Below are 24578 nucleotides of genomic sequence, written 5' to 3'. Positions count from 1 at the left end.
AAAGTGTCAGTATAAATGTCAATTTAAGTTTTGTATTTACTATCCCTAAAACCGTTTTTTTCCCGGCAAGCCACCGGTCCGGTAAGTAGCCTATTATTGTTTTCAACTCCACATAAGGCATGAAAAGTCTTCACGTAGTCCTAATCGACTTATATCAGAAGTTATGGATACTGACCTTAAATATTATAGACTGTTGAAAAAATTAGGATGTTAAGCCTTTTTCTAGTCGCTAGATGTCGCTAACGTATCGTTTAATGACTTAAATACTGATTCTGCAATACTTTGCACTCCAATAAACATATGACAAAGCACAATTATGTCACGCATTGCACTACATGTATTGAACTCAGGTCTATAACGCCAACATATGGGGCTATAAACGACAGAAGGATAAATTGATAAGAAGCGTGCGAGTGTGGATGATGGCTGTGTGAATATGTGGATGAGATACTGCGATGTCCTGATAAAAAAACGTGCTTCGCGAATGGTATATATTCAAAAATATGCGTTTTTTAGAAGCACAATTTTTAGTTCATTTTTGGCCAAACTTAAGTTCTGGGCAGTCTGTAAAATGTACCCACATTTGTTGATTAAATTGTGAAATTTACCTTAGTAGAGTCATATGATAATGCAACAAAATACCACTTTAAAGTTGACACGCTTCTTTGCGTGGTATTACTTAAATGTGAGGGGAAATACAGTAACAACAAATAGCTTTTGCCAAATTCGACCCGCGAACAGTTTTTTGACAGCGTTTAAACGATTTTTAGGCACTTAAAAACAGCAAACTGCACATTTTAGCACAGAGACAGTACAAAGAAAGCATACGGAATAAAAGCAATAAAATGAAAGGCACAAAAAACGCGACAATTATCTTTCGGAGATATTTCTACTACAGAAAACCGATTCATACTGTGAGTAAAAAATTATCGCGTGGCAAAATTAAAAGAAATAAGGAAAAAAAAATTTTTTTTTTCAAAAAAGTGCGTCAAACGAGCATACTTTCCCCCCGAAAAACGCAAAAAAGTGATACAAAACAGCATAACATTCATACCAAGGTGAGAGTTGGTTTACATGCAGGCCTCTTAATGCCAAAAGCAGGCACGACAAAAACAAGTACAACGTCAAGAGACCAAAAAACAGCGTCTTCACTTTATAATGCTCTGTCAGAATCGAACACGTAAAAGCTATATCACACCTTGACAAAAAACAAAAACGCACAGCTTCTAAAACGCAAAAACACTCGACACAATTTTTCAGCGGAGTTCGCGGCCATTTATTACCAAGACCTGAAAACGACTGCTGCCTGTAGCCTGACACTCAGCGCACTTGTGACGTCACAATTAGAATTGTAAGTTGAATAATGCCAACTAAGAGGTCCTAGCTTGGTGCAAAGGAGTGTTGTTTTCAGCAGTGGCATTCTCACTGGTACATTACTGCAATGGGCTGGCCCATGGAATCGACGAAGGACATGGGAATAGTTGGAGAAGGAGTAGTGACTGGCACGTAAGCTGTATGCTGTGGCGTAGCAACCGAAGTTGGACTTGAACGGAGCTGTATAGGAGCTGGCTGTGCGAACTAAAAACAACAAAACAAGGTAATTAGTTTGCTTATACTCTAATATTTTGCTTTGTTTTTACTACACAACTGCAACCGGTGTTATACAAAGACTAGAGTTTGATTTCCAAAGCTGGAAAGGCAACTGCGGTAAATTTATCCTTAATTTAACATGATTTTGCCAAATACTATTTTATGGAATTTTAGCCAAAAATGTTTTTTAAAAGAAACGTTTCAAACTGAATACCTAATATGAATTGTCACACACTCGCCACAAATGCTATAACCAACCAGTTTTGCCATTATGCACAAATTGACGTGTTTTGTGATTTTTAGCCTGATTTTAGGGTTATAATTACAACTCAAAAGATCACCAGGGTGATTCCGGCTATATATATTGAAGAATATTAGGCAGCCAAAATCCCTAAATCTGAGTCCCTAATTAGCTGCAGTTGTACCATACCACAAAACGCGCCATCAAATAGGCAGTTGCCATTATGTGCTTGAGATTTTCAGCCCGAATTTAGCATTAAGGTTTCGCCCCCAAAGATGAACTGCGTGATTTGGAAAAAATATTGATTGAAAGGATATTTGGCAGCCAAGATCCCTAAAATTAAAACCGAACTTTGCTGCAATTGTACCACACTGCAAAAATCACGATTCAACAGAGTTTTTTCATTATGTGCAGGCAGGTTGTTTGCGCTGCAAAACAACGCTATCGCGCTCATAGAATTGCAATTTGTTTGCCCCTTGACAGGCGGCGTGGACCATTAGGCATCGCTAAGTCAACCTGGCTAATCCTGCAGCACACACATTACGCCCCCAGCATATGCAAGGCCATATTTGGCAGGATTTCGGCATAGTCCTGTACTGTGCGCGCACAATTGCAGGTTAATTATTTGCGAATCGCCCGTTGCATGTGATGTCAGAACACCTGACACTAAAAAACAGCTCAAATAAAGTTACAGATAAAGGCAGTTTGCGCATTCCCGGTACAAAGGGGTGCAAAGGGCGATTATTATCTTGTGACGTTCGTTTTTTTAATTTCTTTGACGTGTTCGACCGGCCTTTATAAGTGGTTGTTCTGCAGCAAGCAAACAAGGCAGCAGTTCTTTAGGCAAGGTCGTTCGAGCTAAACAACATGTTTTTTTGCTGCTGTGATCTGTGCGCTGCATTCCTGTACCAGCAGGCGCGCTACCCTTCCCATTAAACCAATTTTACGGCTACCACGCATTTTTTACGCGCTGCTTGCAAACGCCGTTTTCCTTTTAACAAGGCTTTCAGCGTTGAACGAACCCGGAAACTAGCACAAGGTTAAAGTTGACGTAATGCTAAAAGCAATTTCCTAAACAATTTATAGACAGTGGTGATTATATTTTTTATATCAATGTATTATGTTGTGTTCAGTTGACAAGTCTTCATGATAAACAAGTTTCCTTCTATATTTCACTAGATAAAGTTTTGATATATTAATAGTTGCACATAGCGACAGTACACACATATATTAGTAAACCTGCAACCCACTTAAAATTGACATATTTCCCCAAACCGGCAAAATGCTGTTATATCTGAACTACCATTAAAAACAACGTTTTTGTGTTTGCACACATTTTTTTTTAGCAAAGGCGATTTACCTTGTAAGGTAGAAATCGTTGCACTTTGTTGCAAAACATGGGAAAATAAAAAAATTAATTTGGTATTGGACCGACAGCGATACTAATCTTGTATCGGACGAGCACCGATACCAAGACTTGGAATCAAGTATCGGCTCCGAACCGATACTATCGGACTTCCCTATTAACAACGCCAACTTTACCTGACATGCTTGGATAAAAATCCAAACTCAATGTGTAATCACTAATAAGTGTATATGCGTAATTCGAGCGTTTAAATTATTCGCTACTTTATAATATCGCCCAACGTACCTGATAGACTTGACCGGGACCGTGTTTTGCGATTTTAGCCTGAATTTAGGGTTATAATTACAACTCAAAACATTCAGACAATATATATTGAAGGATATTAGGCAGCCAAGATCCCTACAACTGAATCCCGAATTTGGTGCAGTTGTACCGCACCGCAAAACACGCCGCCAAATGGACAGTTTTGCCATTATTTGTTTGAGATTTTCAGCCTGAATTTAGCATTATGGTTTAACCCAAAAGATCTGTACCTGATATGCTTGGGCAGGAGGCGCCAGGACTGTAGTTGGCATGGGAACAACGGCCGGGGACCCATCGGCTTGTAGGGCCAGTTGAGATAAGACATATTCGGCTGCGTAGGACTTTGCTTCTTCCACAGTTACACATAATTTGTTGGGCTGCAAGCAAATAAGAGGTGCGTTATTTTTACGTACAAAAACTGACCAGGAGCGCAGTATTAATAGGGGATCCAAATACTCTTAGGAGAAAGCCATTTAATAGTTTTTTGGAACATAATGGTTGGCGCCTGCGGTTTCAGTTAGACGTAGTGGGAATAGCAACGTTCGTATAGAAGTAGTTTGTATTTTGAACGTTTTCGAACAGCTCATTAATTTTTAACATTGGTGTTAAAAAGTGAATACAACAAAAGTTATTCGAAACGTCCAAAATGTTATCTGCTTCTATATAGGCTTTGATAAATTCCTACTACATTAAATGAGTATTTTGTGGCTCTGGAGCTGGACCAAATGCTATTTTAGAGTGGCCCCTAGGTTTGATTGTACCTTTAATCCTATAGTCTCTTCAGTCTATATATAGGATTCTTCAGGGTTAGTCCAACTGTAGCAAAACAAAAAACACAAAAACTTACTTGAAAGAAGGGCTGCTGCGGAAAGAGGTTCGCAATGGCCGGTATCGAGACCTTGTAGAGATAAAGCTGGCGACTGTCAGGGGTGGCGGTGGCCAGTAGCTGGTAAGTGGGACTTCCCCACATCTGTCGCTGGCATATCTCTTCCAGCACGGCCTCGGGAAGGGCCTGGGGAAGCACCGTCTGCAGAACCTGGGCCCCTGGGAGGTTGGGCACCCCGCTAGGGGTCACTTGGGCCGGCGCGTAGGGGTTTAGGGGCTGTCCCGCTTGGGCTAGGGTCGGTATACCGGCTGCACCCTTATAAATAGCCGCCAAACCGTCGTTAATAGTGGGCATAGCGGCCTGTCCGTTAAGTAAACCAGGCGGCGGTATAATCTCCATTCCGTTCATGTCCACCAAGCCAACGCGGTCCAGGTTGTTTTTGGAGTAGTAGCGTCCATACGTCGCCTTGCCCGCGCTGTAGCCCAAGTAGCTGTTCCTAGGGTTGTTGGTTCGGACCCCGCTGGCGCCCCGGCCTCCGCGATCCGTACGAATCGAGCCCCCGCGGATGGGGCGGGACCCTGAGGCGAGGCTGTACTGCCCCAGCTGCTGGTAACCCATCTCGCCGCCGTACACCCCAGCTGGGTAAACGATCATACCGTTCTGGTGAACCACGGCTGGAGTTTGAACCTGAAAATAGCAGTTTAAAGGTTAAGGTTGTATTTTGTTGGGTGTGCAGAAGCAGAGTTTTAGCCATTGACCAGCTCTTGCATATTAAATTAGCCGTTCAGCTATTTTTGTTTATGAAGTACTTTTATAAGAAAGACAGTGGTTCTTAATCCTTTATAGGGAGTGACCCCCTGACAGAGACTCTTTAAGAAACGCAAAGTACTATTTTAAGAGGATTTGTGAAGGAACACTAAACACGGATTTGTTCATAATCTTCAGTAGAAAAGTGTGGCCCAAATAAATGATAAAAGATTCATTCTTTTATTTGCATTTCGGCAAGTGCGAGCGTCTATATAATGATTCGCGTTTATCTCAACCTCATTTTACCGCACTGAATATGACAAGGCACTCGCCGAAACGTATGCAAATAAAAGAATGAATATTTTATCATTTGTTTCGGCCACTCTTTTTCTACTGAAGAGGATTTGTATTTTGCGAAGTAAAAGTCGAGGACACTGAAAAATACCCAGATCTCCTTCTTTCTGCATTTTGCGTTTTCTGGCTTATCTTTTTAACCGAATTATATTTTAACGAAACCCGTCATAAGACTTTAGTTAAGTCAATCTTTGTATATGGCCGTGTTAGTCTAATTCTAAATAGAGGAATCAGATACTTTGTCCTGATGAAGCACGGTTGTGCGAAAGCTTGCCGATAACTCAATACAATTTGTCTTTATATAGTGCCACTTGATTCCTCTATTTAAAAGTCAAGTTAATTTTAGGCCACAAAATAAGTTCAAATCTTTTTCCTTATTAATGTTTTTTATTTGAAAAAAAATAGAGGGAACGTCAAATATTCATGGTGAAATTTTCCACATAAATTGGCCTCGTTTTCGTCTCTTTGTACTGTTGCTTGCTGAATATTTGTATAATTATTCATAAAGGAAGCCGCATTTCGTGGCGCACGTGATGTATCGATTTTGAATTGCCTCGAAGTGGATTGATTTTTCAAGCAGTGTAGACAAGACTAAGAAGCAGTTAATAATAGTTATATCGATTCATAAATCAGCCCTGTAAAGTGTTTACCATGTTTGGGATATATTATCGGACAATGATAATTGACCATAAGGAGGTTAACTGTTTTTTTTTTTGTTATTTTAGTTGTTCATTTTAGCTTTATTGGGTAGAAAAACAAAATCAATCTTGACGGGGTTGCGGTTACTGTATATTTTGTCAGTGATTTAGTTTTTTCATTGGTGGTTTGTTAGAAGGTATATTTACAATGTCTAGTATACCAGTGGGCTGCTATAAATCATGTTATTTTATCATACTCAATAAATAGACTTTGGAACATAATGGTTGGAGGTTTTAGTAGACGTAGTTCGTGTACCGGTACGTTAATAAACATATATTACGAACGTTTAAAATGCTACCTACTTTGATATTCTTAATACGTATAATAAAATACCCGACAATGTTAAATTTACATTATCTCTAATTCCTTAATAAAAAGCAGCAAAAATTAAACGTTTTATATTGGACGATTGTGTTTTATACCTTTGGTCGTTTTTTATGATGATGACTAAATATATTTATTTCTCCATTTTACAATTTAGTAAAGGAAAGACTCGATTTCGATTTTTTTTTGCAAAACGTTTAGCTTCAATAGACACCATACAAAAACGTTGTAGGTTTTCATTTTAATAGTGTGTGTAGGCCATTGTGCGCAATGAAACGGCATATTGTATTGTCGAAATGAAATCGATCGAAACTCGATTGATATAGACATTCGCGATGGCCGGTTCGACGAAATGTAATCTTCACCATCTAGTTTCTATGCCATGTGACACGTGAGCTAATAACAGCAAAATGAAAATGCTCTGGTTAACAGTTAACGCGTTCAGTGTTCATCTTTTTACTTTCTGTTTGTTATGTTGGTTATGGGTAAGTTTAATATATGGGCCCAGGTTTGTTAGATATTAATTGTATTTGTCTTTCATTGTATACCGCCCTCCCATAAAAAAAAGCAGGTTACCCTAAGAAAAAAGTGGGATCTTATTTAAACTCGATAAGATATATCCACAGGGAGCCATTTACATGTCAAGTTAATCTGTCTTGAAGTAAGTTAAGACGCGCAGCAAACTTTACTTTCCAAGGCAACTGAAAATTGCCCTTTGTTTGCTCGAACGTAAACGTGTTAGCATCGTCGAAATACGTCTTAACTGGCAACTTTTGGCAGCGTATAATTTCGCTTGGCAAACACAAAGCTTTATTAATACTAGAGCGAAACAATGTGTTTACATTTCGTGTTTGTCTCTCACCTCTGTCAGATTCAAACCTTATTTAGGAGATTTTGATAAAATACTTTGATGAATATACCAAGACTAAAGAAAAACTGGGTATTATATATAGTTCACTTAATGATTTAGTACTTTTATGTTATAGTAGTCCCCCAACTAACCGTACAGAGAAACAAAGTTAAATTAATTTAAATCAAGCATCAACACCTTGAATCGTGGTTAGGTTAAAAACTTTCAATAAAGTCACCACTGCTAAGCCGAAATAAAAAAACACTGCTAAGCCGAAATAAAATAATAAAAAAAAATGCTCAAAATATATATGTCCATTTTTTTGGAATATGTTTTGCGTTTGCCCGTGGCACACAGAATAAGAAACGCTGCCTTAAAACTTTTATAATTAAAACATTCCAACCTCCGACAAACTTACCGCAGCAGCAGCAGCGGCAGCGGCAACGGCCGTTGGGCTTTGTGCCTCGGCTCCGGTCTGGGAAAGCACCTTGGCTCCGACCTTGGCCATCCGGTTCCAGTCGGTCTTGTCGACCGGCTTAGCCAGGGTCACTTCGACCTCTGCGTCATCAATCCTGGTTCCGTTTATCTTGCTCATGGCCTCGATGCATTTTTCACGCGAGGAGAAATGCACAAAGGCGTAGTCTCTTATCTTCTTAACTCTTTCAACGCATCCCGGAGCAAACTGACTGAAGACCTCCTGAAGGCGATCTTCCGTCGTGTCCAGCATCAAGTTGCGCACGTAGAGCACCTTGACCTGGTCCATGATGTCCTGATCCACCTCCTGCTCCGGCTCCGCCCAGTCCACGGCGATGGGATGACCCCAGAGCTGGATTCTACCAGGGATGAGCTTCCTCCTTGCCATGGCAGCGGCTCGATGGCTGTCGTACTCCACGAACGCGAACCCCCTGTTCTTTGATTTATCCGAAGCGCTAGGGTACACGATGACGTCGACCACCCCCTCTGTGACTTTCGTCATCTCGGCGAAAATGTCCTCCTTCTTCTTTGACTTTGGGATGCCACCGACGAAAAGGCGGCAGTTGTCGACGCTGTAGCAAACTCCTAGCAGCCTTCCCTTGCGAATCTCATAGTTGTTCAGCTTCTTAACGGCTCCCTTCGCTTCAGCTTTGGTCGTGAACATTACAAACGCATAGCCGCGGTTTTTACCATCAAAGTCCATCATGAGTCTCAGTTCGTAGATTCGTCCGGCCGTCTCGAATACCGGAACCAACTCGTCCTCGAAAACGTCCCTGGGGATTTTCCCCACGAAGATCTCGGTGCCCCTCGGCGCCGGCTTATTGTCCCAGCCAGGAGGGGGACCCCCGTATTTGCGCTGTCCGTTTTCCTGGGTGATCGCGTACCCGGTGCGGTTCATCAGGGCTAGGAGGGCCGGGGTGGTGACCAGGGGGGTCTCGGCCTGCTGTCCCTGGTTGGCCTGCGGTTCCGCTCCCTCGACGGGGACGCCCACTTCTGATGCTACTTCGTCGGCTGTCATTCTGCAAAGAGAAAATTAATTTAGACTTATGAAGAATATCAAAGGCCATACTGAAGTATAGGTAGCATTTTGAACGTTTTGAAATACTCTTTATTCATTTTCAACATCTCTTTTCTCCATAGTGGCTGACAAAAAACTTTTAAGCAAAACGGTCGGAGGTTGTGGTAAGATGTAGTAAGAATATTAAAACCCATACTGGTAGCATTTTGAACGTTTCTTATCTCTTTTTTTGCACACAATGATTTTGTAAAATCAAGACAATCGGTTATCTTGTAATATGTCGTGTATATACTCAATGTGTAAATCACACTTAAGTATTTTGAAAACGATTTTCAGTTTTCACGCATTCTTTATTGAATCTTCAAGCTGCGAAAACAATAAAACATCACAATAAAAAAGTTGCGCACTTATGAACTAAACAAGTGTATCTCTGTTGTTTTCATTAACGCAACACGGAAATCTGTGATCCAATGCTTTTTAATATATACCTGATGAGTGTAAACTTCACAACTAAGCCGGTTTAAGAAGCGCGATCACATTTTTAAAATACATATTTTATAGATTGTACACGCTGCGAAAAAAGGCAAATGTCGTTAAAGAACAACACCTAACAAATCAAGTGAAATAAATTAAAGTGAGCATACTTCACCCTCAGCTCTGAGCAAATGTTTAAGGTTGACATTTTATCTACAGGCTGCCTATTACAGCGATGACCAATATTACCCAAAGAACATTGCATGAAAACCTTTAACATAAATGTATTTACATCAAAACATAAACATTTATGTAAAAAATGTCAGAATTTACATAGAAAAATCCAATTGCTCCCGGGCTACAAAATACCCTTTCTACCAGTTAACTCCTTTCCTTAGCTAAAAAATCTCCCTACCGGAGAGAGATTTTCCTCGTCTGTATTGCTGCATCTACTTCCTTGTATTAATCTCACTACAGGCGCTGGCTGTTTTCTCGTTGCGTGGGCCAACGACTGTTGGGGGTTGTTTTCTGTGCAGAGGCTCACTTCACTTAAGCTGCGGTTCGCCCAAATTGCTCGCAGGGATTAGACTTGAAATATTTTCGCAGCGAGAGTTCGCCTTCTACAAGGAAAGATAGACGCCTTGTCTGTCTGAAGGTTGAACCCTTATAACGCGCAATTAGGCGAGCGTTTTGCCACTGAACTTAAAGTAAACGAGGCTTTGTCTACTTCAGTGTTTCTTAAATTTTTTATAAGGCGGACAATTGTTTTGTAAGCGTGGACCAAAGTCGCAATGGACATTTGTGTGATGACGTCATAAATTGTCGTCAACAGGCAGACTTAAGAAACCTGCTGCTTTCGGTCCAACAAATGTGAAACTGAAGTTAGTTCTAAATTCATTACAATTTTCTCCAAGATTTCAATTAGGCTTACACACTAACACTTCAAAAAGGCTTTCATGGACCTCCTAAAACTAGCTCCTGTACCCAAGGGGTCAACGGACCCCAATTAAAGAACCCGAGGACGAATTCCAGGTTTTTAGTTATCAACTGTAGCTAAATACGAATGGGAAACTCATAATAAACTACTCAATATTGAAAAAAAACTCTTGTAAAATTAGTGTAAAGCAACTGTTGTATTTATTTTGTAAAACGTGCACAAAATTGTTGTTCATACATTTTCTTTTTTTTTTTATTAAAAAGGATTTTTTATTAGATATTTTTATAAGACACGCTGTTAAGTCAGGTTCGTTATTGCAAGTGCGTTGATGCCATGTGTCAGTGAGACAAGAAACCTTCAAACGCTGGGAGTTTTGTGGAATTCGTGCGTCGTTTCGCTTTTCATCACATCGCAGGAGTAAACGCGAAAACATCCGAACGTGTGCGAAAACAGCCGAACATCCGCGAAAATATCCGAACCTGTGCGCCAACATCCGAACAAACGCGAAAACACTTTAACATGCGCAAAAACATCCAAAGAAAACGCAAAACTGTCCAAAAAACGCAAAACTACAACTGCAAAAAAAACAAAAAAAAACTCTATATTGGTCCGCAAAATATGACTCGAAATGGCATAAAATAATTTTGCTATCGAATCGACACTGATATCACCCTAGTATCGGACTAGTAGCGATACTACAACTTGGCATCGGGTATCGACTCCGATTAGATAATATGGGACATCCCTAGTCACAAGTCACATCACGAAAGTGATATAAACAGGCTTGTTTATTCGCTGTATAGTTAAGAAGCGCGTGTGGGGGAAGCAATACATCGATAAACGGGCGCCAACCTGCTGTTATTCACTTTAGAGCAAACCAGCAATGAGCCGTTTCCTCTCTTTTCAGTCTGCTAAAGGAAGCGAACACTCTATAGAGATTTGGCATCTTAATGGGACTAAAACACAAACAAGAGTCGTCAAGATGTTAAGATGATGCTTTCGGGTTGTGTGCGTGTACAAATGATTTTGTTTTTATTGGAACAGAATTTGGCACATGGCATTTTAGGGGGTTATTCAATTATTAAGCTCGAAAACTACAAAGCGTTATGTTTCGATCCTGTATTTGCCTTTTTTGCGTCGCAATATAATTCCAGTTTCAACAAGCTTCTATTTAAGACTTTACAATAAGTATTCGTGCGAAAAACAACCAGTTCGTATGTCGCAATTTTATCACATTCGAATAAAATCCGCAGGACGAATTACTTTAATTAATGCTGAGTTCATCCATTTTCCCTGCTATATTTTTTGTAATATTTGAACTTGTTAAAAGTCAAGCTATTGTTGTTGACCACAGTTAAATAGAAAGCCTATTTAAACCAAATAACCGATCATCAAAATGCAAAAGAAAGCTTGGCTGCTATATGAAAAATAAACCGGGTATTTTATTGGCACTCAACGACCGTTATCTTAATACAACCTTGTGCCAATGTATTATTATCGTAAGATGCTGTATTCGGGTTTATTCAACCTGAGCCACCGGGGTTCAGGCGCTCATATTGAAGCCACACTCCCACCCACAAATCTGTCGCAGTTTCCTCATTCACGCCGTAAAAAAATACAGGCTTTGAAGGAAATATTGCTTCGTATCTCAACATTGGTCAAATCTCAATCTAAAATGCCCCTTTTCTTGTGTGTTGAGATAGACTTACAGCTTTCATACAGCTACAGCATTTTGCTTGGTGGAAAATCCCAGACGGGAGTATATAGGCTTTTTGACATGGCCACTTCGAAAGAGGCCAGATGCTGTGTTTTAACGATGCATTTTGAAGTAGAAATTACAAAACCGCTTTAAATATTCAAGGCTTTGATATTGTTTTAAATGTCGTTTTTTATCCTTAGTATAACATACATGGCCGAATAGCTTTACTTGTCAAAGACTCTTTTTAACCATTTCTGACTTTTTACCTTTAAGTACCAATCCATTAAATTTAGAAAAAGGCTATTCACCCAGACAGCAAAGTAGTTGAAATCGCTATATAACCACTAACAGGTGCAAGCGTAAAAGAGCGATCCGGGCAAATAGCCAATAGTCACTTCCTGAGGCTATTTAACCGGCTAACAAAGTAATTTTGTTCCATTTCGGGATAAAACATTAAAATTATGCAAGAATCGTGGTATTGTATACCAGTTTTGACCACTAAGTAGTTTTAAGAGACCGCAAGTGTTTCATTTAAAGACCAAAAAGTTGCAAGTCCAAAATTTGGGAAACCGCTGGAGACATTTTCGGTCCCCCAAAAACAGTCCCCCGAATCAACTTAAAAAAACACTGTATACTACCACCACCCAAATGCGAAGCTTAACCATTGCATAATCACGAATGGGTGCAAGCGTAAAAGACCGATCCGGTTAAAAAGCCACTTCCATAAATCTAACCATATAAAACTACAGCAGAAGGCGACCCAACCAAATCAAACGACGATCTTATTTTTGGGTCGAATCGAATGGCTGAGAAACACTGATCTAAGCTTTTGAAAACGTTCTCACATAACCCAGAACCTCCCACAGCTATCTGCACAACTTCGCACCTCTTCCAAGGCACTTTTGCAACAGGAGGAAATGACCTGCACACGCACACGCACGCACGAGAACACGCGCGCATAAGCTGAGGCACACACGCGCAGCGGAACCGGGCACCTGAGTCAGTGCACTTTTAGCGACGTGACGATTCTCCGGTGTTCTGTGGCTTGCTCTGCTCTGTAACTTTCCTGGGTTAGAATAGTGCATTGATCGTTGTATTTAGCCCTTCTTTATTGCTGTCGACTCACTAGCGTTTGATAAGTTTAATTGATAAGCATGCTCGCGAAATGTTTTCGATTTAATTTATTTTTTTACAGAAAAAAAAAGTCTTTTTGACGTTTTAGTAAACTTCTTTTTAAAAATTTAACCAACATCACCTTTTTGACTTTTCAGTTAACCTTTTTTATCTTTTTAGCTAACCTCCCAAAAACTATTGTAAAAATATTTCATTTTTTAAGTTTTTTTGTTCTCACACCAATCGTATTTCTCAAACTGCTTAATATTTTCCTTCCTAAAAAAACTTAGTTTTATTACCCCTTTTTTTAAAAAAAAAAACAAACTAAATTTAAATATCCCCACCATGAAAATAGGTTGGCTAATGTTACAGAAAACCAAACAGAAAAAAAAATGTCTAAATCACCCTTTAATCACGCAAAATTACCCCGTTCAGGGTAATTACCTACAAAGCACGTCTCGCGTATTTGCATTTGTCAAAACTAGGCATTATTTAGGTACATTATGCACAGGTCTGTAATGTAGCTTAAAAGTGAATGTCAGAGAAAAATAGATCTACAGCTTTTTGATAAAGACGTTTTGATACGAAATTGTATTTATCTTCAGTTAATGTGACAGGAAGCTATTCACGCCTCACATAATAACACACAATTGCATTCAACCTTTTTAGTGAGGTTTGAATGTATTTCGGTCGCATTAACTGATGATGATACAAGTGCGTAACGAACTTATTTTGTATCATCAGTTAATGTGTGTGAAATCAATTCAAACCTTTCTTACCAAAGGTGGAACGCAATTCTTACTAATCGTTGTTTTCTACTTAATATTTTAACAAAAAAAATCGATTTTTATCCTGATGTTACAAACCATTTTTAATTAAATTGCCTGGTTAAAAATACATTTCCTATCCTTCAAATATATTTCTAATAAGCTTTGCTGCAGTTTGCGTAAAATTCTGTTAAACAAAACAAATAAACTTTAGCTTAAATAGAGATCGCAAAAAAACAGGATGGCGCTGATTACTAAATATTTAAAAATTACTAGAGTCTCCAAATCTAGGGTGTAATAAAATAAGGCCGAAGATCTTCGAATAATAAACGATTGAAAGAGAAAAAAAACAACTGAAAGAGAAAAGCCCTACGATATTTCTGGCGCATCAAAACATTGCCCCTTTGTCGTTTTTTCTTTTGACCAGACAGCGCTTGAACCGTTGTGTATTGTGTTATACGGCCGCAAACTTTTTGTCATTCAACGTTTGTCTTGAACTCTATAGACCGAGCTTTTGCCTTGCTATTATCTTTGCACGGACCGCCAATTGCCAAATCCCTCCTAGCTGAACTAAAAACAAATTCAAATAAACAAATCTAGGCGAAATCCTTTCTTTGCTGTGACATTCATTTGTACTTGTACATTTTACTTACAAAAATTTACTTTCACATTATTTACTTGAAATAGGCAAATTAATTATTATTAACTAGAATCGTTAGTTCAATAAAATAATTCTGTCTAATATCTACTTTTTGGCGCCTTCGTCTTTCGATTCAACTCTTTATTTACGAAAAAAACAATTCTGCTTTCTAAAACCTTAGGTGGGTTTGTTTTACAAAAAAAAAAGTTTATGTTAACTTTGATTTTTCTATTGTTTAATTTAAGTTTCACATTTCCTACTTTTAAAAAAAAAGCCAATTCTTGATTCTAAACTCAGATGTTAGTGGAAAACATTTAAAGCTTAATGAAAATCTCAAAAAAAAAGACATTTAAGCGATCAAAAAATTAAACAAAGTTATTTCGCCGATTATATTTTGCTTGCTCAAAATTTCATTTTCCTTTTATTATTTTTACCTCTAAAGGCGAATTCTCTATATTCTGCCCTAACCCATGCGACAGGTTATTGCTTTCTGGTAATTACATCACATCACAACAAAAACACACCCATAACACACCGGGCAATTCTCAATACAAGCCTTGCTGTTTTAGTTCGTTGTTGTACAACACCTAGTAGGCTCAATCTCTAGGGCTGTGCCCAATGGGATTAAGGTAGGGTGCTGGGAAGCCTATTATTGGGCGTGTTTGCAGTTTAAGCTTCGCCTATGCGATTTCGCCTTTCTGTCAAAACATATTCAAACACGCGCGCGCATTGAACATTTCGCCGGCGCCGCGTGAGACCTTTGTGTCGTAACAATGGCCCCAGCGGAACTCTTTCAGCGGCCAAGCTAAGAAACAAACAGAAGCGTAAGGGGCGAAGGACGGGTAAGATTCGAATATACCCCCGCCTTGCGTCAAGGCACAGTTTCTCGAAGTTCGGCAAAGTGAAAAAACACCCTTGCGACCGTTTCAGTAGTTTTTAGGCTAAAGGGCTTATTGGGACGTTTTACATGGCCTACATGGCCTACATGGCACAATAACCAGTTTTTCTTTGTTAAACAGGACTTATAAGCGTTACAAACCGGTATTTGTTTAATCCAGCGGTTATAATACCATTTAACTTAATGTAAAACAATGAATTTAAGCATCTTCCCCTGTTGGTTATAGTTTACATATCCGCTTCATTATACTAATTTTGTTGCCAAAAAGTCCTAAATAGCGCGAAAACCTAGAAATATACATTTTCAAACGGTCAAAAAATAGAATTATCTAATGATGACAAACCATCTCTCAAAGTCCAAAATGTTTAGGAACCTAACCATATAAACAACCTTAAACACTATACCCTTAAACAGTCTTGCTTTTACGGTATAATAACTAGTGTGTTTTAAATATAATAACTAGTGTGTTAAAATCTAGCTGCATTGGTCTACTGGCACTATTAACGGTATCCAGCAGTACACAAACATACAAGTATATATATGCGGTGTCCAAACATTCGACTATACAAGGTTGTTTTGGGAGTTGTACGTCGAACATATGCTTCGTTGCCTTGAATTCACGCGATCTTCTTTTTGTTTTTAACTTGCGTAACGCAACATCTTTGCGCCCGAACACAGACTGATGTTGACTGTTTTCGAAATTACGCTTTCGGGTTAAAGGGCGCGAATACACTCTGGTTGAATTCGTTACGCTACTTCAATACGCAAGAATTTTACAACTTTGGACACGAGTATGTGGCAATGTATAGAGATTGAACTTGGTAAACCGTATAACAGAAAAAGTTGAAAAATTGTATGCTAGAAACATGGTTGCGGTGGTATCAAAATTAACAATATTACAAAACTTTGTTTTCTTTTGGCAAAGTAAGAACTGTGAATAACAGCTAGTCAGTCTAAAACAATATAACTTTTTTAAAAGTCACCCATTTTGAATTAAAAATAATGTTGAAAGATCGCCTTGCTTTTGAGTTAGACAAACAACACTTGTGACTCAATATTAATAATGTTTGACAGCAGTTAAAAAATCAATTTGGCCGCCTTGGTATCACTAAGTTACAATGCCCATAGTTTTTTACAGTTTTTCAAGTTGTACAAATTGCGCTTTACGTGAACTTAAATCTTTTTTGTGGCGTAGTGAGGCTCTTTGTCGTCGTAATAAAATTACATGACCAACAAAATAGTTATTTAATTAGACAAATACAGCAATGTCCAATTATATTATCCTAGTTAAAATTTTACAGATTTGAAGCCACAAAGTCTTTAAATCTTTAAATGTCTTTGAAATGATTAGCGCATTAAAAAGTCCATGAAAAACCCTATGTTTTTTAATTTTTTTCTTATAATTGTGTGGCAACCTTGTATTTTATGCCGCCTTGGTAAAATTCGATATCCAAGCAAAAAAAGAACAAACGTGACCCTATAATAATTCGGGTTAAACCTCAGCCCATCAATTTCAACTCAAATATTTCTCAGTCGTTTGTCGTAAGCCAAATCAAACAGAACAGAGCCTATTTGTAGTCGGTTTAATGCTCTTGTACATAAAGCGAAGACGAAATGACAGCGAGTTATTTGTCAGGATTTGGGGCGATTTGGGGGTAGTCCGCCCATCGACCACCATGCAATAGGGGTATCACATTTCTACGGGGGCTTTTAGAGGAATGGGTAAACATTTCAGCTCGCGAGACACATTTTAAGTTCAGTTGTTTAAAGATAATATGGTCCATTGAGGTGCAATCTAAATGTCCGATCCTTGTATTTTGTCCCGATGACCATATTTTGTTTAATTAAATAAATGCACAAAACGATATTATTCCCTTTATTCCTGATTTCTGAGTAAAGACAAAATAAAAAGAGTCCCGTTCAATTTATTGAGTCATGATTCATCTACCATTACAAAAATATTTCTTAAAATATAAATTGCCGGGTTAAACTTGGATTGTTGAAATTCCGACATTACGTTATATACTGGTCCAGGAGCAATTCTACCCTAGTATCGGACGAGAACCTATACAACTACATTGTGTTGAATATCAGTCCTAATTTAACATGAAGAAATTTTGGGATATAAAAAAGGCTTTCAAACATGGACTTTAAGATAGTGTAGTCATAAAATTTTTCCCAGCGGACCGCGGTGTCGATTCTTTTATAATTTTACCCTTGACAGAGCTTTCAATCACCTACCGACCGACGTAAAATTACGTCTTTTATCTGCTGTAGGCCTTTTAGGGCGAAGCTTTTACAGAATGTTATGTTGTGGTTTAGCGCCAGGCAAGGTTGACTTCAACGCTTAAACGAGGAATCAACGACATTTCAAAACTTTTCGTTAAAAAAAGCATGTTTTAACGCAGTTTTAATCCGAATCTGTTAACGCTTTCCCTAAAACGACGTGTGTGAACAGCGAATGCAAAAACAAGCGAGTCGTAACGTGTTTTTGAACTGCGATGTGCACAACCTGTCAACACTTCTCCCCTCCCTCCCCTGTTGTAAATGCTAGGCCTGATGAAGCTTGCTGTGTGTGGCGGAATGGCTACAGTTTATTGTTTGTAGACCTGTCAGCGCCCTTGCTTCGACTGAATGAAATCACTTGGCTGTTTTTGGGCAACTTTAAAGTTGATTTTTTTTATTCTATTTTTGGCGCTGTTAGTGGAACAGTGTTATATATGAGGGTCAGTTTGAATCACTTTTTTCTGGCATTTTAATTTCTTGACGCTAAATTCGTTATTTTTGAGGTGAAATTTAGTATGTTCATATGTGTCATGCCATGTAAAATAATGTACATTATATTTAAACCAATAAAGGGTAAAAACATTAAAAAAATTAGCAAGTAATGTTACATGGAAAGATTTATTTAACAAGACATTGAGAATAAAGTATTTTAATATTTATATAAACTGTTGTTAGAAGGAAAAATATTAATCAATAAACGGTAATTATATATAATTTTTATTTACCAGAGGAGCTGTTTTTATTACTGTTATTATTGTAACGTTTAATGTACCATTGACTTTTCAAAGGTCCTGTTAAAAGCAAAACTACATTGAGACACGGAGGTATGGATTTGTAGCTTTTGCACGTAGGTTATATTCCCAAAGGTTTACGGTGTCATAATAGAAACGCGTCTAAAGAAATCGATTTTCACATCTCTCAGAAATCTGTTGGGTTCTGAAATTTAAAGGAATCTGTTCAGGAACCGTATATGAGGCTTGAAACAGTGTTCCTTAACCCATGGGTCTCGACAAAAAAATTGGGTGGCCGTTTGACCTGGATTAAAACGACTGCAGTAGTTCATATGGTTAGATTTATTGAGATTGGTTTTGAGAAAGATTTTCTCCAAATTTAAGAATATTTCGGAAGCAATATTCAATACAAAGACACTTCTCCTCTAATAAAACAAACTTATTTAGGCCTATGTCAATATCTAATGTTTTGTTGGCTTACAAAAAGTTGGGTGACGAAATTTCGATCGCCAAAGATTCGCTGTTATACGTATATGCTTTAGTTTTTGGGGTCGCGTGTTTTGAAACACTGCCTTAGAACGTAGTAAGAATAAAGCCAATACAGAAGTAGGTAGCATTTTAAACATTTTGAGTATCTGTTTATTCATTTTAAATATATTGAGAACGAAATGCCGATCGCCGCGTTGTGAAACTAACTTTTTTCAGACGTAGTAAGAATATCACAACCCATACAGAAGTAGGTAGCATTTTAAACGTTTTGAGTATCTGTTTATTCATTTTAAATGCACTGATTCTAAGTATACTGGTTTTGAAGTAAGTATACTGCCTTATAACATCCCCAAAATAGCGTCACAGCAAAGCGAGGTAGTCGGAATTCCAGCGTTAACAGTTGAAAGCATTTGCTTGGTACCACAATAAAACGCATTCGAATCTCGCAGGAGGCGGATGTTTCTACTACACGCCAGGGCACTTTGTGTTCCACTCTCTCCCACAGGGAAAGTTCACCTCAACCTAGAAGCGCACGAGCGAGACTTGGGCCCTTGAAACGTGAAATCTGATATCGGCGAATCAAACTGTAAACACGCGCCGCCTTTTCGTCGAATTTCCGATGACACGCGCGTCACTGAAAATGGCAAATTGCTGTCGATTCGGGTCAGTTGCTGTGAATACGACACCAACCGGCTGCAAATGGCCCGTTTAAAAAGCAGTCAGGCAGCCTTTTACCTCTTTTTGCATTACATTACAAACTTTCGCAGCTAATATTCGATTTTTTTCAATAGCAAAACAATCAATTTTTCTATCACAAAGTTGAATATTTGAAACATTTGTATCACAACGACGAATTTTGCTTTGGTATGATAATTAAAATTTTTTGAAATTAGTGTTCGAAGTTCGGTATCACGAATACTGTTTACGTAATATTTGTTTTTAAACGTAATATTTGTATTTTTGCTTTTTAACTTTTGCCTTAACTGAATATTCGCAGTGAAAACATAGATTGGTAAATGCAATGTTTAAATTTTTGGATTGTAAAGACAAACTCTTGCATAACAAGATGATTTTCCCACCTAACATTCGTCTATTTCTCAACAATAGCAAATTGTAGCATCAAACTTACGAAAAACGGGTAAAAATGGGAACCTCTGCTTTAGAAGGCCATGTTAACGGTAGCGGAATCATAAAAAACGCGAGAGCTGTTTGAAAAAGTGCCCTGACCTTTCAAATTGGCGATATTAACTGACCTAATGGTGGCAAGGCAATTTGTAGCGGCCAAAATTACAAGTTATTGCCGTTCCCAGGCTTGCTTGGGCAGATTTTGACCTAGATGTGCTGAGTTAAACCTACAAGCCATGTCGTGAGATTACAGTTCGGATACGGAAATCGTTATACTCTAAAAGGAAGGATTTTGTGAGTGGATGTCTTGTCGTTTATTGCTTCCTAAGACTTTTACCGCCATTCCTGTTGTTCAACCATTTAGTGTGACAGGCTTGGCTTGGAAATTTACATTTATCTTGATTCTCTTACTTTAAATAGGCTAACCACCCCCAAATCGCGTAAAATTGTTCACGGTTTTGAGAACAAAAAAGCATCGATGTGCTTTGCAATCAGTTTAAGATGTCACAAGACTCACAAAACGTGTACATCGGGACGCTTGTAAAACGCGTGTGCTATATTCTGGACTATTAAGTGTTTCGATTTTTAAAGAATAAACAAGCAATTTTACCGGGAATGTCTAACTAAAACCTCCAGCCATTACCCTCCAGCATAAGGTTTATTGTAGCAACTAAGGAGAAAGCAACAGATATCCTATGTGTGAAATGCAACAAGTGGATATTGTTCATACGGTGTCCAGCGATGACTAAATCAACACGCAATACATTTACGTCATATTTGCGCAACTATATCCATTGCAGAAGTAAGTGGCATTTTGTGAACGTTTCGAATAAATAATAATATTTGTTGAAAATGAATAATGTTTTGTTCGAAGCGTTCGCAAAATGCAACCTACTTGACTTGTGTATGGACTTTGTTGTTTGATCTACGTCTACAGCCCATAACCAATATGCTACAAAACCCAACCCGGTGTATATCAATTTGCGTTGTTAGTTAAAGAAAACTAGTAAGTCAAATAAAAAACAAAAAACGTTTACAAAGTCCCAAATGATAAAAGCCTACCATGGGTACATCTAGTAAAGCTGGCGTGCTTATAAATCTAACTTAAGCCTGTAACCAGCAGGGATAACCCGCTTCCTGTTCTATAACATGTGCGACGCGTCTTAAGTTTCAAAAGAGAAGCGATGTATAGATACTATAGGATATAGGCCGAAGCTATAAAGGCATCGCGCTGCCAGTATATAGCCTTATTCGCCCATACCCGGAAACTATCTCGAATCTGTACGCCTTTGCAAAGCTTTGGAAACTCCTTGCTGGACAGATGTGTACAGATCATTGAAACAGGCCCGCTGTGCTGTTCTATAAACTAATTTTCCTTTTCAAAGTTATGCCATAGAAACCTTGTAAGTCCAATTCGGAAATCGACTGTGGAATTGCTTACTGTTAGTGTTACGTCAAAGCATCCTTCTTGCGTCATGTAACGTCACAAAAGATTTGGCAACCTTTCTGAGGTATATCTTGAGGGGTGGGGTATTTTTATAAAAATCACCCCACTGCTTTAGCGTTGCCCAATACATTTGTAACCTGAGCAGCATTCCTCTTACTAATGCCTTTATAAAGCGAAACAGATATGAACACATTATGGAAAAGTGTTCCGAGTATTCAACGGCTTCTAAAGCAAACTACTCGTATTACACACCTGCTTACGGTTATTAAGCATGTAGAGTAAATGTGCAACTATTAATATAAATAAAAAAAACAGCTCCTCTGGTATGGTATTATTACCAGGGGAGCTTTTTTTTCTTGTCTATATTACTATGGCTGGAGCAACAGTTTACTTTTAATTATCGTCATTAATGGTGCAGAACTCAAAAAAAAAAATAATTACAGCCTTGTTTCTTCTGAAATACCAATGGCCAAGAAACCGTTTCAAATCGCCAAACCCTATACATATGTGCATAACGTAATACACAACTACCTACAGTTATAAAACATGCAAAATGATTGTACAACTATTAAATTGTCCCGTATTAACTTTAGCTTTTCGAAGCTTGTAAGGTTTACACAACTTAATGCTTATGTCGGAGAAAAGCTCTCTATTAGGGCTTCCATGATGTTGCATCGTTTCAGTGGTCGCAGATAAGACAACGAAATGGTACACAAACGTTAGGCTGCGCATTAAAGCTGTACGCTCAGGTATAATGCATTTACAATTGCTACGAAGTAAACAATTACCACGCGAAGATCGGTTTTCTCAAACCATAGTGACATTTTTAGGACTTTCTAGACGGGTTATTTGATACCTGAAGCAATGGCCACAAACCATATAAAGTAATTATGAGCTACGATTGACTCGCAAAATCTTCGGGTGCAATGCATGTACAGTTGCTCAAGTAAACAATTTTTATGCGTTTTTTGTGTTTTTCTAGAACCAGAAAATGCCCCCAAAGGGGTCTTCTAAGGGAAGGGGGGGCAAAAGGCCTCATTATTAGCTATTCGTCAAAGAGTGTAACAGTAAGCTTCGCACCAAATTCCTAGTTAACAATATTTTTATTTATCAATTTTTAATGTAATGATATTTAGGTTTTTCTTTTAAGTGTTTGCTCGCCTTCAAATATAGCCTTAAAACTTGCAAGTCGTACAAAAATTAATAAACTAATCAGAGTTTTTTGTTGAGTATGCGGTTATAGTGTTGAAGGTATTTGTAAGGGGCCATAGAACCAAACAAACACATATAACTTTGAGAGGGAGTTGAGCGTTGTCAATCGTCTTACATAACACTTTAAAAATCCACAACTCTTAAAAATCCGTAAAAAAACACAGTGCTAAATGGTGATGTGTAGCGTTTAAAAGGTAGATCGCTATTAATACATGATTCAGCACAAGAAACAACCGAGAATTGTCTTAAAAGCGTGTTGTCCGATTTATGTGCGGCTGTATCTGTCAAATTGCGACGCGCAAAGAACCCAGGTAATTTACGTTTCAAGTGGTCCTAGGGCCCGACGGGGAGCAATTGTGGGAATGAAAAGAACGTCAAAACCTCGTTTTTCCGTCATTAGCCAAGCGCCCGGTCGTTAAAAGAAGCCACTTCGCAATTACGGCTTCTCCGCGCCGTTCAAAGCTCCACATACGAGCTACGAGAAAGAACAACACGTGTCAGACGACTTACCCTATCTTATCTGCATCGCGCAGACAAGGCACCTTTTGAGCAGGTGGTCTTTCCGGGTGCTGGCCGGGCGTTTCGGCGCCCTGAATGGCCTGGAAGGTTCCATTGGCTCCGGGTTCCTGCCGCCAGTCCAGTTTACGCTTTTGGGACGTACAGCTTGAAGTCAGGACTTCCATATGGCATTTCCGAGTGATTTCCACAAGCAGATTTTTTTCTTAATTTTTCTACTGTTTTGTAATGTTTGCGCTATATGTGTGCCCGGCTAAGCGCTTCCCTATAAGGTTTCTGCACCGAATACATGCTGTGTTAAACTTTTTGTTTATTGCTGTTTGGCTTGTGATTGCACAATGGAAAATATCTTCTCAAAATCTTTTATACACATATTTATTGACTCCCTTTTCCAAATTTTCGCACCGCATTTAAAAATGACTATACTTTACGTTTTAAGAAAGGCAGGGAGTTTTGTTGTTTAGCAAAGGAGCTACCATAAACATAGTGTTAGGAATTTTAGTTGTGTTCCATTTGTGGTTGAATAATGGATGCCTTCGTCTAGCCTGCGATTAAGTTCGAACTTACGATATTTATATATATATATATATATATATATACATATATTTTGTGTGTGTTCAACGCATTTTGCTCCGTTTTACCAAATATCCTCCGCATTTTTTGCCTATTTTGCGCTTCCAAAAATCGCAAGGAGATTGAAAAATCAAAAGAAAAACACAGTGTTGTTTAGCGAAACAGCTAACATGTTATTAAAAGACCTTGTAATCAACATAAGCCGTTCATTTTGAACACTCAGTGATAATTTTTTTATTTCTATACGCAGACAATTTTACAAATCCGGCCAAAACAAAAAACTCAAAATCAATTGGGATTCGCCACAACCGCAAAAAACTTTGTAACAGTAATTTCCTACTATCCGTTTGTACGGTAGATTAAAGCCTCATTAAGACACGACCCTGTGAACACAACCACAACTGTTCTGCGGTCTAAGCACTGCGCTCGTCACTTCCTGCCATTTATAAGGCGTCAAAGTTGCTTCAATCTCGTGCCTCGAACAATTGGCCGCGACTTTCCCGTTTCGAAAACCTTTGGCAGCAAACAATTGACGGGGAAAGCGACTGACTTGCCTTACGAAAATAAAGGCTTCGGGACAGTGATCTGTTGCTATAGCCGAGCATAAACATGGCTGTCTACGTACAAAAGAACGTTCCTAACGTCCTAACACATGACTTTACAGTTGCTATACCCTTCCAAAGCTGCTGTCACACCGCTAACTGAAGCCCCTATAGCAGAATACGGTGTGACTCAGACTTAAAAACAATGGCATCTGTGCAACACACAACAATGCCTGTGGATACACATTGAGCAGAGACTACATAAGAATCACAGGCAACATCTATCGTCAGAACACGGCACTGTGCAGAGCTGCAGCGGCGCTGTGTCGCATATGGG

General features: G+C 38.6%; 1 protein-coding gene across 1 annotated transcript; it reads right to left on the bottom strand.

Annotated features, from left to right (window-relative positions):
- Positions 1–335: 335 nt before the first annotated feature.
- Positions 336–23396, bottom strand: LOC146135172 (putative RNA-binding protein 46). Its single transcript, XM_083394954.1, has 5 exons — positions 23121–23396; positions 7719–8793; positions 4348–5013; positions 3731–3877; positions 336–1578 (listed from the first exon to the last, which is right to left on the bottom strand). The coding sequence occupies exons 1-5, from the start codon at positions 23291–23293 to the stop codon at positions 1423–1425; spliced, it is 2217 nt and encodes a 738-aa protein (XP_083251080.1). The 5' UTR covers positions 23294–23396; the 3' UTR covers positions 336–1422.
- Between the last annotated feature and the right edge of the window lie 1182 nt (positions 23397–24578).

Source organism: Ascidiella aspersa, chromosome 8 (assembly GCF_963924565.1).
Source record: "Ascidiella aspersa chromosome 8, kaAscAspe10.2, whole genome shotgun sequence".
In the NCBI taxonomy this organism is placed as follows: Eukaryota; Metazoa; Chordata; class Ascidiacea; order Phlebobranchia; family Ascidiidae; genus Ascidiella; species Ascidiella aspersa.
Note: the sequence above shows the minus strand (reverse complement) of the source record. Positions and strands in the feature narration are given on the sequence as shown.